Source organism: Staurois parvus, unplaced genomic scaffold, assembly GCF_062004578.1.
Source record: "Staurois parvus isolate SC_StPar_1 unplaced genomic scaffold, SC_StPar_1.0 ptg000168l, whole genome shotgun sequence".
Classification (NCBI taxonomy): Eukaryota; Metazoa; Chordata; class Amphibia; order Anura; family Ranidae; genus Staurois; species Staurois parvus.
Window position 1 is genome coordinate 1,832,750 of NW_028317964.1, and position 12,529 is coordinate 1,845,278.

At 43.8% G+C, this 12,529-nt stretch overlaps 1 protein-coding gene across 1 annotated transcript in view; it reads left to right on the top strand.

Moving 5' to 3' along the window:
* The window catches only part of IQGAP1 (IQ motif containing GTPase activating protein 1), a 254,871-nt gene that overhangs the window by 56,178 nt on the left and 186,164 nt on the right, over nt 1-12,529 (top strand). Inside the window, exon 2 of the mRNA XM_089676402.1 lies at nt 5,606-5,705. Coding sequence (XP_089532528.1) covers nt 5,606-5,705 — 100 coding nt within the window. The remainder of the gene's footprint in view (nt 1-5,605; nt 5,706-12,529) is intronic.

Consider the following 12,529-nt stretch of genomic DNA (forward strand, 5'->3'; position numbering starts at 1 on the left):
CTGATTCCTAGCATGCTAAAAGCTAAGAAGGCTTCTTCTTGTAAGGTCTATCATCAGACATGAAAGGCATGTTTCACTTGGTGTGGGTTTTGGGGCTTCCACCCCAGGAGTTTCTCTGTGGGAAGAAATTTCTCTTTCTTGCAGCTGGGTCTGGACCAGCATTTGGCTGTCAGCACTATCAAGGATAGTACTGAGAGCCAAATGCTGCCCATCTACTCTTTCCAACCAGTTTCATAGACCGCTGGCCTCCCACTCCTGGTGTAACACTACCACCTTAGCAGTTGCTGAAGACTTGGGCCCCCCCTATAGTCCTGCACAGCCAGGCAACATGCATTTTCCACAGACTTGTATTCCAGAGACTGTAAACAGTCCTTGAACTCTTTTTTTGGATTTTATTAGGGGTAAATAACTTGGATGGGATTGAGAGATGCATGGGATGCCCAAGGAACTGTAAACTGCGGACAACTTCCTGGCAACTATATATAAGTCTTACCACAGCAAAAATCTTCTGGGAGAGCTCTCCAGCCTCTTCTGGTATACCACCCCAAACCCCAGATAGTCCTTCTCTATCCAGCAATCTGAGGGCTTTCCCTCGATAAAGGGATCCAGTATCTTCCACCTTAAGAGCACAGTCCAGCTGGGGCTAGTCAGGTTTCCCACCCAAATGCCCTCTCCCTTCTCTTCGGTCCATGGGGTGTAGAAGTACTCACTGTTCCTCTCCTGTAAGCTGTAGGAGGAGTAGGGTCGCTGCCTTCAGACCTTTCACTTGGCTGGCTCCTTCCTTAGCTCCACAGATGGTCAGGGGGCCGGTGAGGTTCAGCTTTCCTCCTGTGCAGATCCCACCTGGAGCCTTCCCACTGGGACCCCAACACCCCACCCACAGGCTCCAAAATCTCCTCCTGCTCTCACATCTTCTACGTGAACTCTCCTTTTCCTGAACAGGCTCGGTCACACTTGAAGGCTGCCCTGGCCTTATGCCAAGCCTCCTGCTTGGGGATTGGCCAGACTCTGCTAGGTGTGCAGGCCAGCCCCTCCTCACCCCTGCCCACTGCTTCTAGAATCTTATCTAAGATTCCAGAGCAGGAGAAGGTATCAAGGAACTGATCTGCAGAGCCTCTCAGCCGTGAGCCAAATTTGACCCTGTTGACTATCTCCCCAGGCCACTGCTCAGCCTTTAATTGGCAACTAACTTTCCCTAGCTATCTAGAGGAGCGCTATACTTGATTACGACTTATGGGGTGTCTTCCATGTGGCTTTCCCCTTCAATTTCAGTGTTGCTTCTTAGGGCCTGAATCCAGTTCTTTCTGTGTTTCAGAAACTACCATTTGAAAGTACAGAGAGAAATGTCTCTAATGGGTTCAAACATCAAGTGGTGTTTCTTGTAACTATCACCACCGTGAGGCAAGTGTTCGAAGTGACAACATTATCCTTTAAAAAACCCTTTCTGGTTTTACAGAGGGACATGATGGTGTTGAGGGCCAGGACTTGCATACGGTCATTTCTGCCTTTCACCTCAAGCAGGGCATTGTTCTTCCTTTTCTGTCTGACTACAGTTCACTATAAGAAAAATTCCCTCTATTTTCTAGATGTGGTTGGGACTATGCCCATCTACCACACATCCACTGATTCCTTTAGAAGAACTGATTTCCTTTTTCTCATTCCTGATGTACCCTGAAAGGTTGTGCTGCTTTCTCTTTCCACCATCTCTAGGTCGCTCAGATTAGACCATCATCCAAGTCTATGATTCCAAAGGTTCCTGCCTTTTCTATTAAGGTGCATTCAGACATTAGACATGTGAATGCTTCTTGGGCTTTTTGGCACTAAAGGTTTTCTAGAATTGCAAGACTGTCACTAGACATGTGCACGCCGGAAATTTTATTTTTGGATGCCTTTGTTCATTGAAGAATTTTGTTTTGTCATATTCATTATGTTGAACCAATTCGTTTTCAGAATTTGTTTTATATCTTCGGGTTTCATTTCGTATATTCGTTGGTCTGAGTGGTTTTTGAAAAATTTTGCAGTTTTTCTGGAAGATTGCCATATAATTGATATATTATCAAATCTGAAGAATTCTATACTGTATTTTCGAACTCTAGTTCAACACACCAAGAGAAATGGTATGAGCTGATTGAATAATATCGACAGGTATTGTGTGCATCCAAATTAACGGGTGGAATGAAATTCAAAGCCACTTGTTATCCAAACAAATTAAAAAATTTAATTAATTTCCTCATAGGTGCGAACTGCTATCGCATCATGTGAAGTCATCCAAATTAAACAAATGCATTCATTAATATCGTTTATAACTTTTTTTCAGATTTGTTGACATTTGTTACTTTGTCCTATTTGGCGATTCCTTTACATCCAAATCTCTGAAAATTGAATTTTTATCTGAAAAACAAAGCGAAAGGAAGCAAAAAGCACATGTCTAGCTGCTACCTGGTCTTCTGTACTCTAAGTTCTACCAGGTGGATCTTTCAATCCTATCTGATGCCAGCATTGGGCATAATGTGATACAGGTGACTCTGAGCTGCAGGCAGTCCACAGTCCCCTGTTTTTGTTGGGTTTGCTGTGTTTCCCACCCCTCAGATTAGATTGCTTTTGGACTTCCTGAAGGCTATTGACTTTTTGTGTCCCTCAACGGACAAGAAAGAAATTAAGATTTTTGTACTCGCTGTAAGATCCTTTTCTTGGAGTCCACTAAGTCAAAGGGTCAATGCCTGTGTAAAGGGGCTCCCCTGGCCCACTGATGCCTTGCCAGCACTCTCTCTCAGCTCCTTTTGATGCCAGTGAAAATACCCAGTGCTATGGAACTTGTGACCTTCTTTCACATGACAATGCAAGGATCTAGCAACCAATCACTATGGAGTGATGTTACTGCCCCCCTTAGCATCTGACACTGGGGATCTTGGTGCTAGCTTCAGCAAAGTGAAGGAGCAGTGGTGGAGCAGAAGCAAGGTGAGTATCGGTGGGTTGAGGGCTCCTCTTTACACAGACACCATCAGTCTTTTAATACTTACAGGTCTCCTTCCCACCACCAGCATGACTGAAAAGTGGTGAAAATAGCATTTGATGAGCTCATTTTTTCCACTCTGCTTTCTCCTAAACACAAACTCCTTGTCCGCACATGATATGATTGGCTTCTTGTTCTTCCTTTCCCTTTCCTAATCTGAGCTCTACTGTAATGGGACTGCAATAGGTAGATACCAAGTCAACGTCTGGTAGTTACACTGCGTACATTAAGTCCTCATGCACACTGAACATTTTTATAGCGGCTGTTTTTGGCTTTTGATGTTTTTTTCTACAGCCAGTAAACTCCCCAGCATGGTTATCCTATGTGTCCATGCACACATAGACTGTAATCAATGTTTTTTGGCTGGGGCGTTTTTTGACTGGAAAAACCCCCCAGAACTAGTGGGTTTCTAGAGGAGTTTTTAGCTGTAAAAATGCTCTAATGTGGTAAATCGTGGCAAACCAGTGTGTTTGGACTTTTTGTGACCAAAAAAAAATTTTTTTATTTGGTTAAAAAAAAAGTGAAAAAACGCAGTTAAATATTAATACAAAAATGGTAAAAAAACCTCTGAAAAACTCACATTTTTAACGTGACTTTACACAGCTAACATTACCAGCATGATTAAAACGTCCCCCCAGTGTGCATGGAGCCTAAAAATACATTTATTAAACAGAACTGCAGTAATGTGTGTCTTTTTTATGTTTGCCTGGTGTTCAGCTTAAAGGGTGTATTTTTATAGTCCAGTTTTGACTTGTAGTCACGTCCATCCCTAATCTGTGTCCGGATGTCTGTTTTGAAGTCAATAGGTGTATGTTACTGGGTTGTAGTGAGAAATCTTTGCAGAGTTCTTGTAGTGGAATGAAACATTGCTTTTGTTGTAGATACACAAAGGAAGTGTGATTCGTAAGTTTTCTTGTTTCTTTTCCCTGAATATTGATTTTATCTAGAGGACTCAGAGTCCCCTTTGTGCTACAAAGTGCATGTTTTCTATTCATAGTAAATAGGTTGTTTGCTTAAAATGAATGTGAAGTCTTACTGTGTAAAACTGGGGTGGGCAACCTTAAAGAGGTGCAGATCTACATGAACAACATGGGAGAAGTCAAAGATCACCGGGAACAGTGTCACCTCCTCACACCTGATTTAAACCTCAAATTGTCATACTACCATGTCACAATTGCGTGCATTGCATTGCAATCATGGGTTTAAATCAGATGGTGAGAAGGCAACATATCACCTCCTTACCATCTTTCAAACACACTCAGATCGCCTTTCAGAGGAGCAGCAGTGCCTGCTGAATTTGTGAATGAGCCCTTGAATGGCTCATGCTTGGCAGGTGCTACACCCACCAACCATAACAGGGTGTGGAACTCCTGTAGTTGCAACAAGTGTACACCCCTGGCCACTGCAGCTAAAGGAAGTATGGTTGGGGCAGGGGTGGTAAAAACAGGTCTTAATGGGGTTTTACCACCTCCCAAACTGCAACCCTTACTGTTCTGAGCCCCCCATAGGGCTGCTTTCACACTGATGTGCTGTAGTTTACCTGCACTGTGAGTGCAACGCAGTGCATTTGTGACGTTCCTACAGGAGTTTTGGTGCTCTTTCTGAAAGTGCGCCAAAGCTGCAGGATATAATAGATGTCTATGTCTAAGTGCAGCTAACCCAAAGGAAAACTACACCCGCGGTGTGGGTAAACCGCAGCATATCAGTGTGAAAGCAGCCCTATACTATTATGCACAGTGTATTGCTGCATACTGACCTGAAGACCTCTTCTTTCCTGCTGCTGGCACCACTCTGGAGACAACAGTCAGGATAAGAGGTGGAGTACAGTTGGTATCACTCTGCATGGGACAGGAGCCAGCACTACCGAGGATGCATCGACTTATGCGGCTCTTGCTCCCTACTACAGCTCCAACTTTACAAGTCATCCCTCTGCATTGCACCCTGTTTGATGCTCTGGGATGGCGGGTTACTAAGCCAAGATCGCGATATACCAATCACTTGGCCGAGATCTACTGGTAGATCGCAGTCTACTGGTTACTGACCCCTGGTGTAAAACAACCCATTCAGTTTACAATAGAAATGAAATGCAAAACGTTTGGGGTTTTCAGCTTTACACATTTTCACCGGTTAACTGTTCGTAGGATGCAGCTGCTCGATCACAGTAACTGGCTGGCCAGAGTCTATCACTAATTGCACATGTCCTAATAAAACAATTATGCAGAGAAAGCGAATGTAGGACTGAGTGCATCTAACCTTTCAGCTACATTTTCTAAGTTACTGAACCGGAGAAAACTAGCAGGCAAGTAAAGTCAAAGTTATTGGTGATAGCCAACCGATCAACATTTTTTAAAGGATAGGTCAGCAAAGGTAGCCTCTATGTTCTTCAGTACAGATTTTCTTTATTTCCTGTATAGATCAGAAAAACGATAACGGGAATAATCGATTCCTATTAAAACTACTATTCTCCTTTCCTTCAGTCTCTAGCTATTAATCTCTACATAATGTATTTTTTGTGGAGTTTCTGGATTGGCTTGTTTCAGGTTTTTTTCAGTTATGGTTGGATATATAATGTCTGCAATCTTGTTTTTACAGCGGTGCTGGACGATGAAAGGCTTACAGCAGAGGAGATGGATGAGAGAAGACGTCAAAATGTAGCCTATGAATACCTGTGCCATTTGGAGGAAGCAAAGAGGTACAGATAACCAAAGTTTTCATTTCATGAATTCTGTTAAGAAAATGCTTTCTTTTTTGAAACGTTTATCAAATACATCTACTTTTCAGCTTATACGTAAACCACTCACTGATGTATAATTATCCCCAGTTCATACTATGAATCGCACAGGAATTCGCAGCACATTCCTGTGCAATTTAGAGTGGTGCGATTTTGACCCCATACATTTTGAATGAGCTCTATTCGAACCACACTGTACCAAAGCAGTGCATGCACTCCTTTGGGAATTCCACTGCACCGGATTGCAGGGTACGCTTGTACCCTTGCAACCTGTGTTTAGGGTGTCGTTAAGTTAACATTGACACCCGCTGCAGATCTCAACTGCAGTACATTTTGAAAGCAATGTGGGGAAAAACACACAGATCACAGGTTTTCCACACCACAGTCTAGTGTTTCCTAGCTTAAATGATCAAAAATTCTGTTCCCTTGTAAGAGTAAAGTAAAACTGGAGGCATTGCTTTTTAGTTTTTGGATAGAGTGGAGAGGGATTAAAACACCTGTCAGGCTTTATTGCCGTCTTTTTATCCCCTTTATACTTAGTACACACGGTGAGAAAATCGGATGAAAAAATTCGCTTTCAGAGTGATCGTCCGATAATCTGTTAGTACATAGCTTTCTAGAGCCAATCATGATCGTTCATGCAAAAATATCCAAAGGGACAAGCAGAAAAAAACTTTTTCTCATAAGGTAACAGAATTAATGATTGATTTTCTTTTAAATCAGTATTTTTTAATTATCTTTTAATTCATCCATTAAAAAAAACTGCGTGGCTGAGACCGCGCATGCTCAGGAAAGAAATAATACATTACATCATCACTGGAAGTTGTATTCTGTTTTAAGAGAATTCTCATAAGTCTAGTAACCTATTCGTTTTCGACATGAAACTTGCATGGGAAAAAAAAAAAAGGCAAACATTCGTCTGATATTCTCAGTGTGTGCGAGGCCTTAGGAAGATTCACCCTCCTGACTTGTCCTGGTGACTGTTTGACCGTTATCATTGAAAGTGAAAATTAAAGACAATCTCAGATTTTGGGTTATTACCAGAATGGAACAGAGGGGACATTTTCCAATGGGAGGCACTAGCTCTGGTGACGACCAGGTATTCCCTCACTTTGGAGGAATTTCCTCCCACTTCCTGTTGTGGCTATAGAAAGAAGTGAAAAGAAATCTTCCCAATGGAATGGATTATAGCCCTCCCTTTCTCTGCCCAAAATGGGGGGGAGGTTTGTCGACAGTTCTATTTTAAGTGTATATAAACCGTAAAAATGAATTATTTGCTCTCTTTTGGTTTGTGAGATAAACACTTTTTTTTGTATTTGTTCAGTAAGTGCAAAAGAAAAAATACCTGTGGATCCTGCCAGAAATCACGTGGGCTGATAATTTCCTGTGCTTTCTGCCATTGTTGCAATCTTATCACTTAAATGTTTTCATCTCTTGGTGAACTATGGTACATCTGCTCACTTTGTATTTTGTACTTAACATCCTGTCCTAGAGTGACAATTCTGCTCCTCCATAACTACAGTACAGTGAGTTAGCATTGTCACCCCCAAAATGGCACTACTCTTGAAATTGATAGATGCACTTTGACAAGTCTGTAGGGTTCAATATTGGGTTGGCCCACCCTTTGCAGCTGTGGCAGCTTCGGCTCTACTGGGGTGGCTGTCCGTGGGGCTTGGGGCAGTGTCTGTGGTGGGGTTTGCCCGTTCTTCCGGGGGCGCATTTGTTGGGCTGGGCGCTGGTGTCAGACAAGAGGGCCTGGCTCGCAGTCTCCACTCTAATTCATACCAAAGGTGTTCTGTCGGGTTGAGGTCAGGACTCTGTGCAGGCCAGTCAAGTTCCTCCACTCCAAACTTGCTCCTCCATGTCTTTATGGACCTTGCTTTGTGCACTGGTGCACTGGATGTTGGAACAGGAAGGGGTCATCCCCAAACTCTTCCCACAAAGTTGGGAGCATGAAATTGTCCAAAATGACTTGGTATGCTGACGCCTTAAGAGTTCCCTTCACTGGAACTAGGGGGCCAAGCCCAACCCCTGAAAAACAACCCCACACCATAATCCCCCCTCCACCAAATTTACACTTGGCACAATGCAGTCATGCAAATACCATTCTCCTGGCAACCGCCAAACCCAGACATGTTCATCGGATTGCTAGACAGATCTGGTCACTCCAGAGAACACATCTCTACTGCTCTAGAGTACAGTGGCGGCATGCTTTACACCATGGCATCCAACGCTTTGCATTGCACTTGGTGATGTAAGGCTTGGATGCAGCTGCTCGGCCATGGAAACCCATTCCATGATCTCTCTATGCACAGTTGTTGTGCTAATCTGAAGGCCACACCAAGTTTGGAGGTATTTAGCTGTTGGCTCTGCAGACAGTTGGTGACTTGGGTAATTGGGGTAGGTTGACATTTGTAATATTGCTTTTATATTCATAGTCAAGGTATAATATGTAGCTGTTAACACGCTGTGGGACAATTCTCATACCTGCTCTTTCGGCCCACTGGTGGGGCAATCGGACTTAACACTGGAGGGCTTGTATTTGCCTCAGGCTATATAGTGCTAGACATTGTATTGTATTTGTAACTGTGGGTATAGAATTATAAAGACTTTTGTCTTTTTTCAGCCAGACTAACTATGTAACTATGTAAGAACTTGCTCTCCACATGCCATATATAAACAGTGGGAACAGTGGTTAAAATAAACTTGCAGCTGCAGGCTTGAAACTGTTTTTTTTTAATAGATGGTTCTTGGGCTCTGCTTCCTAATGATGGAGAGCGGAGTGCTGGACTCATCAGTATTCAGATGCTTTTTCACTGTCCTCTCAGCCCGGGATGGTCAGTGAACAAGCTGTATTACTTAGCTGTAGTGGAGAGAAGTGAGGTCACTGACCTGGCTATGCTTCCTAGTAGGTGTGTCTGGATAGTGCTTATATCTATATTTTAACCATATTTAGCTGCATGCTTGAAGTTCAGTTCTGCATAGGAAGAGTGACAACCACAGATTGCAGTTAAAAACCTAAATGATGCAGTACTTCCTGTTAGTTTCACAATGTATTAGATGTAGACAGTCACATGGATGTTATTCACAGCCAGCAGATGAATGGTGATTAATAATGCAGCAATGTTCGGTATCTCTGTTGGTTTTTGTTGGGGCAGCGATGTTTTTTTTAGTCTTCTGTTAGAAGTTAATGACTCTGTCGTGTTACTCACTCAGCTGGGAGTGAGAGTGGAATGTTGGGGTCAGAATTCTACTGTGACCTCCCATGTCTCACCACAATAATACGGACCTTTATCTGACACAGTGACACAGCACAGAAAGTCCTTCTGATTACGCTTCTTCATCGCTGTCATGCCCAGCGGGTGCTTTGTAAATAAAATATATCTAGATGAAGGATATACCATTTCTATTTGTACCTTAAGGTAAGATGAACATGATAAAATATGCCTACCAGTGCTGGATCTAGTTTCAAAAAACTGTCAGCAAGGTTCTGCATTAAATGTCTGTACACTGTACGCAATGCAAACGCTTCTGTAATGCTTCTATGCTTACGAGTGTACAGCACAAATCTGCACAATTGGTTGGTGGCTCAAGCCTTCTGCATCCTAAGGCTACGTTCACACTAGCGTTGTGTGCAGGCGGCAGAGAGGCGTTTGGGAAGCGTTTTTACCGCTTCCCAAACGCCTCTGCCAATTCTGCACATTACAGCACATGGTGCTGTTCTAACGAGAGCGTTTGCGTTGCGTCGCGGCAAAACGGACGCCTCTGGTCGAGTCAGAGCCTATTCTCGTCTATGGTGCCGCTCCGCAAACGCCCGGCCGGCATTTGCGGTGCGGTTGCGACGCGGTTGCGGGGCGTTTGCCGAGCGGTAACACGACTCAAACTGCATTATAGGAGTTTGTGGGGCGTTAATAATGCTCGGCAAATGCCTAGCAACCGCCGCTAAACCGCGCATGCCGAGCGTTAAAAAACGCTTCGCAAATGCCGGACCAACGCTTGCCAAACGCTATAGGGGCGTTTGGCAAGCGTTGGTAAAACAGCCAAGTGTGAACAAGCCCTAACAGTGAAGAACACTAGGCAGTTTGAGCCGTGTGAATCGTGAAGCAATGCAGGTCGCTAGGCAGTCGGGCCACCTGCATTCTAGTAACAATTTGGATCGCGCTAGTGCTCCTTGTATATATTACATTGTAGGGCATTCTCCTGGCAGTCCATTCAGGATAAGGGATGCAGTCACTGTTCCCCATCAGGTCTGCTCTGATGACTGGTGGGAGAAGATGTTTCTGTCTGTGTAAAATTTGCTTGGCCCTGGAGACTGGTGGGTGCTGCAGGGGCTAGGGTGCAGTGTGGAACACTGTTAAAGGCTTGGTTCACTATGGGGGACTTGGAGACACTGAAAGGAGTGGTTGGCACTGTGGATGGTTAGAGAACACTTAGGGAGGTTGGGGTACTGCAGTCCACTATGGAGGTTGGAGTGCATTATGGGAGCTTGGGAACCTCTGTGGGAGGTTAGGGGATCTGCAGCTGGCAATAGGACCCGGTAGGAGAGAGTCTGTGGCCCGGTGGATGGGAACCACTACTTTAGGGCGTTGCGTTTCCCAATCAGGTCTGCTCTGAACGCCAATGGAAGGAACCATATATGCCCTGACCAATCAAATTAAACACAAGCAGAAATGACTCCTCCCACCGGCTGTGAGAGAAAACCTGATGGGAAATTACAATACCCTAAGCCAAGAGTCTCCAAATTTTCTGAACAAACTTCCAGCTTACTGTCCTTGAGGCTTTACGGGGTCAGACACTGGCCAGTGAGATTAGAAAACACTCTGGTGTCAGTGAGAGTAAACAGTGCCCCATTGTTGGTTTTCGTGGAAGGTATAGCGCCCTATTTTTGGTATTATTGGGAGGAATGGTGCCCGATTGTTGGTATTCAATTCAAGATAGGAATGGTGCCCCATCATTGGTGTCTGTGGGAGGAATGGTGCCCCATCATTAGTGTCTGTGGGAGGAATGGTGTTCCATCATTGGTTTCTGTGGGAGGAATGGTGCCCCATCATTGGTGTCTGTGGGAGGAATGGTGCCCCATCATTGGTGTCTGTGGGAGGAATGGTGCCCCATCATTGGTGTCTGTGGGAGGAATGGTGCCCCATCATTGGTGTCTGTGGGAGGAATAGTGCCCCATCATTGGTGTTAGTGGATGGCATGGTGCCGCAAGGGCCAGATAAAGGCAAGCAGAAGGCCACATCCAGGCCACGGGCCACAGTTTGGAGACCACTGTCCTAAGCCTTGCTACTATGCCCTGCAATGTCTATTCATACATTGTGAAACTATATTGGCATCATGATGCTTAGAGCAGTGGACTTCAGCCCCTTTTATCTGATTGTAGATGTGATAGCTAAACTGATTGCCACAAGAATGGCCCCTGGCAGTGGAATAAATACACAAGCATTATCTCTGCTCACAGATTGCTGGACCGAATGACTCACTCAGGCTTGACATGTAAACATCAATGGTGCGCTGTTTTCACATTGGTATTTTGTTGGCCCTGTGCCCAGTTGTGTTGTACATATGTAACTATTAGTACACAAAATTACGTACAGTGTACATTACACTAATAACACTGATTTTGGACATTTTTTTACCCCTGAACTCCAGTCTAAAATACAAATTTAAATGTCAGAATTCAGAATGTCACATTGGCTCTCATAGAGCTGTGTTCAGAGGTGTAAAAAAAGAAAAAGGCCTCTAAAAGTGGCATTTTTGAGCCCCAAGGTGGCCTGGCAGTAGCAAAAAGTTCTGAGTTAAATGCATGAGCCAAAGTGGTCCCAGTCTGCTTGTGATGAAGACTAGAGGTTCGGCCATGTGGTTTCTGAGAAGGGTGCAGTATCATCCTGGGCTTTTACAAAAATATGATTAGTCACAGTGTTGGTATTACCTCTGCAGAGCTTTGTTCCTATTAAGGGAAACCCTGTGGCTACAGTTCATAATCATTCCTTGAGGCGGGGAAGGAAAAGCCTAGTCAGGCAGATGGCAGAGGATGACCTCTCTGCTAGACATCATGTTTCTTTCATTTAAAGATGCAATAGAATTGCTATATTTTTCAGTTGGCTTAAATGAACTGACAGAACCATCCATAGATGTGTTTGTAAAAAATGAAATAGTTGACATTAAAGAAAAACTTCAGCTTTTTTTTTTTTTTCTTTGACGGAGTACAAAGGGGTTAGAACCTCTGGCTGTTTTTTTTTCGCAGTCTGCATTACTGCTGATCCTGATCCTAATGCAGGCAATAGACGGGGAGAAAACCGGACGGTTTTTTAACAAAAAAAACAAAAAATCGGTCGTTCAATAGGCCGACGTTACCACCAACAGTAAAAAAAAAAACGGCCGATTTTCTTCCCGTCTACGGCCAGCATTTAATTACTTCTGTCCCTGCAGAGAGCTCCGCTATTATATTTTACATTAAAAAGTATTGCAGTTGCAACATTGTATCTATTTGTATCCATTTCGGATACAGATCTTCCTCTTCCTCCTTCTTCTTCTTCCCCCGTCATTGCCGATTTTCTTCCAACTTTACCGATCAAAAAATCTGACAAGATCCAGAAAAACAGCCAACTCATTAACGGTGCGAAAATCGTCCGATTGTTTTTTTTTTCGACCGAAAAATAAGGCCCCATGCTCACCGGACATTCTAAAAATGACAGTAGCGTTAGCTGTAGAATGCTGCAATAAAAATGTGAGGTTTTTTAGCTTTTTTACGTTCTTTTTTTTCAGCGGTTTTTAGTGTTTTTCAA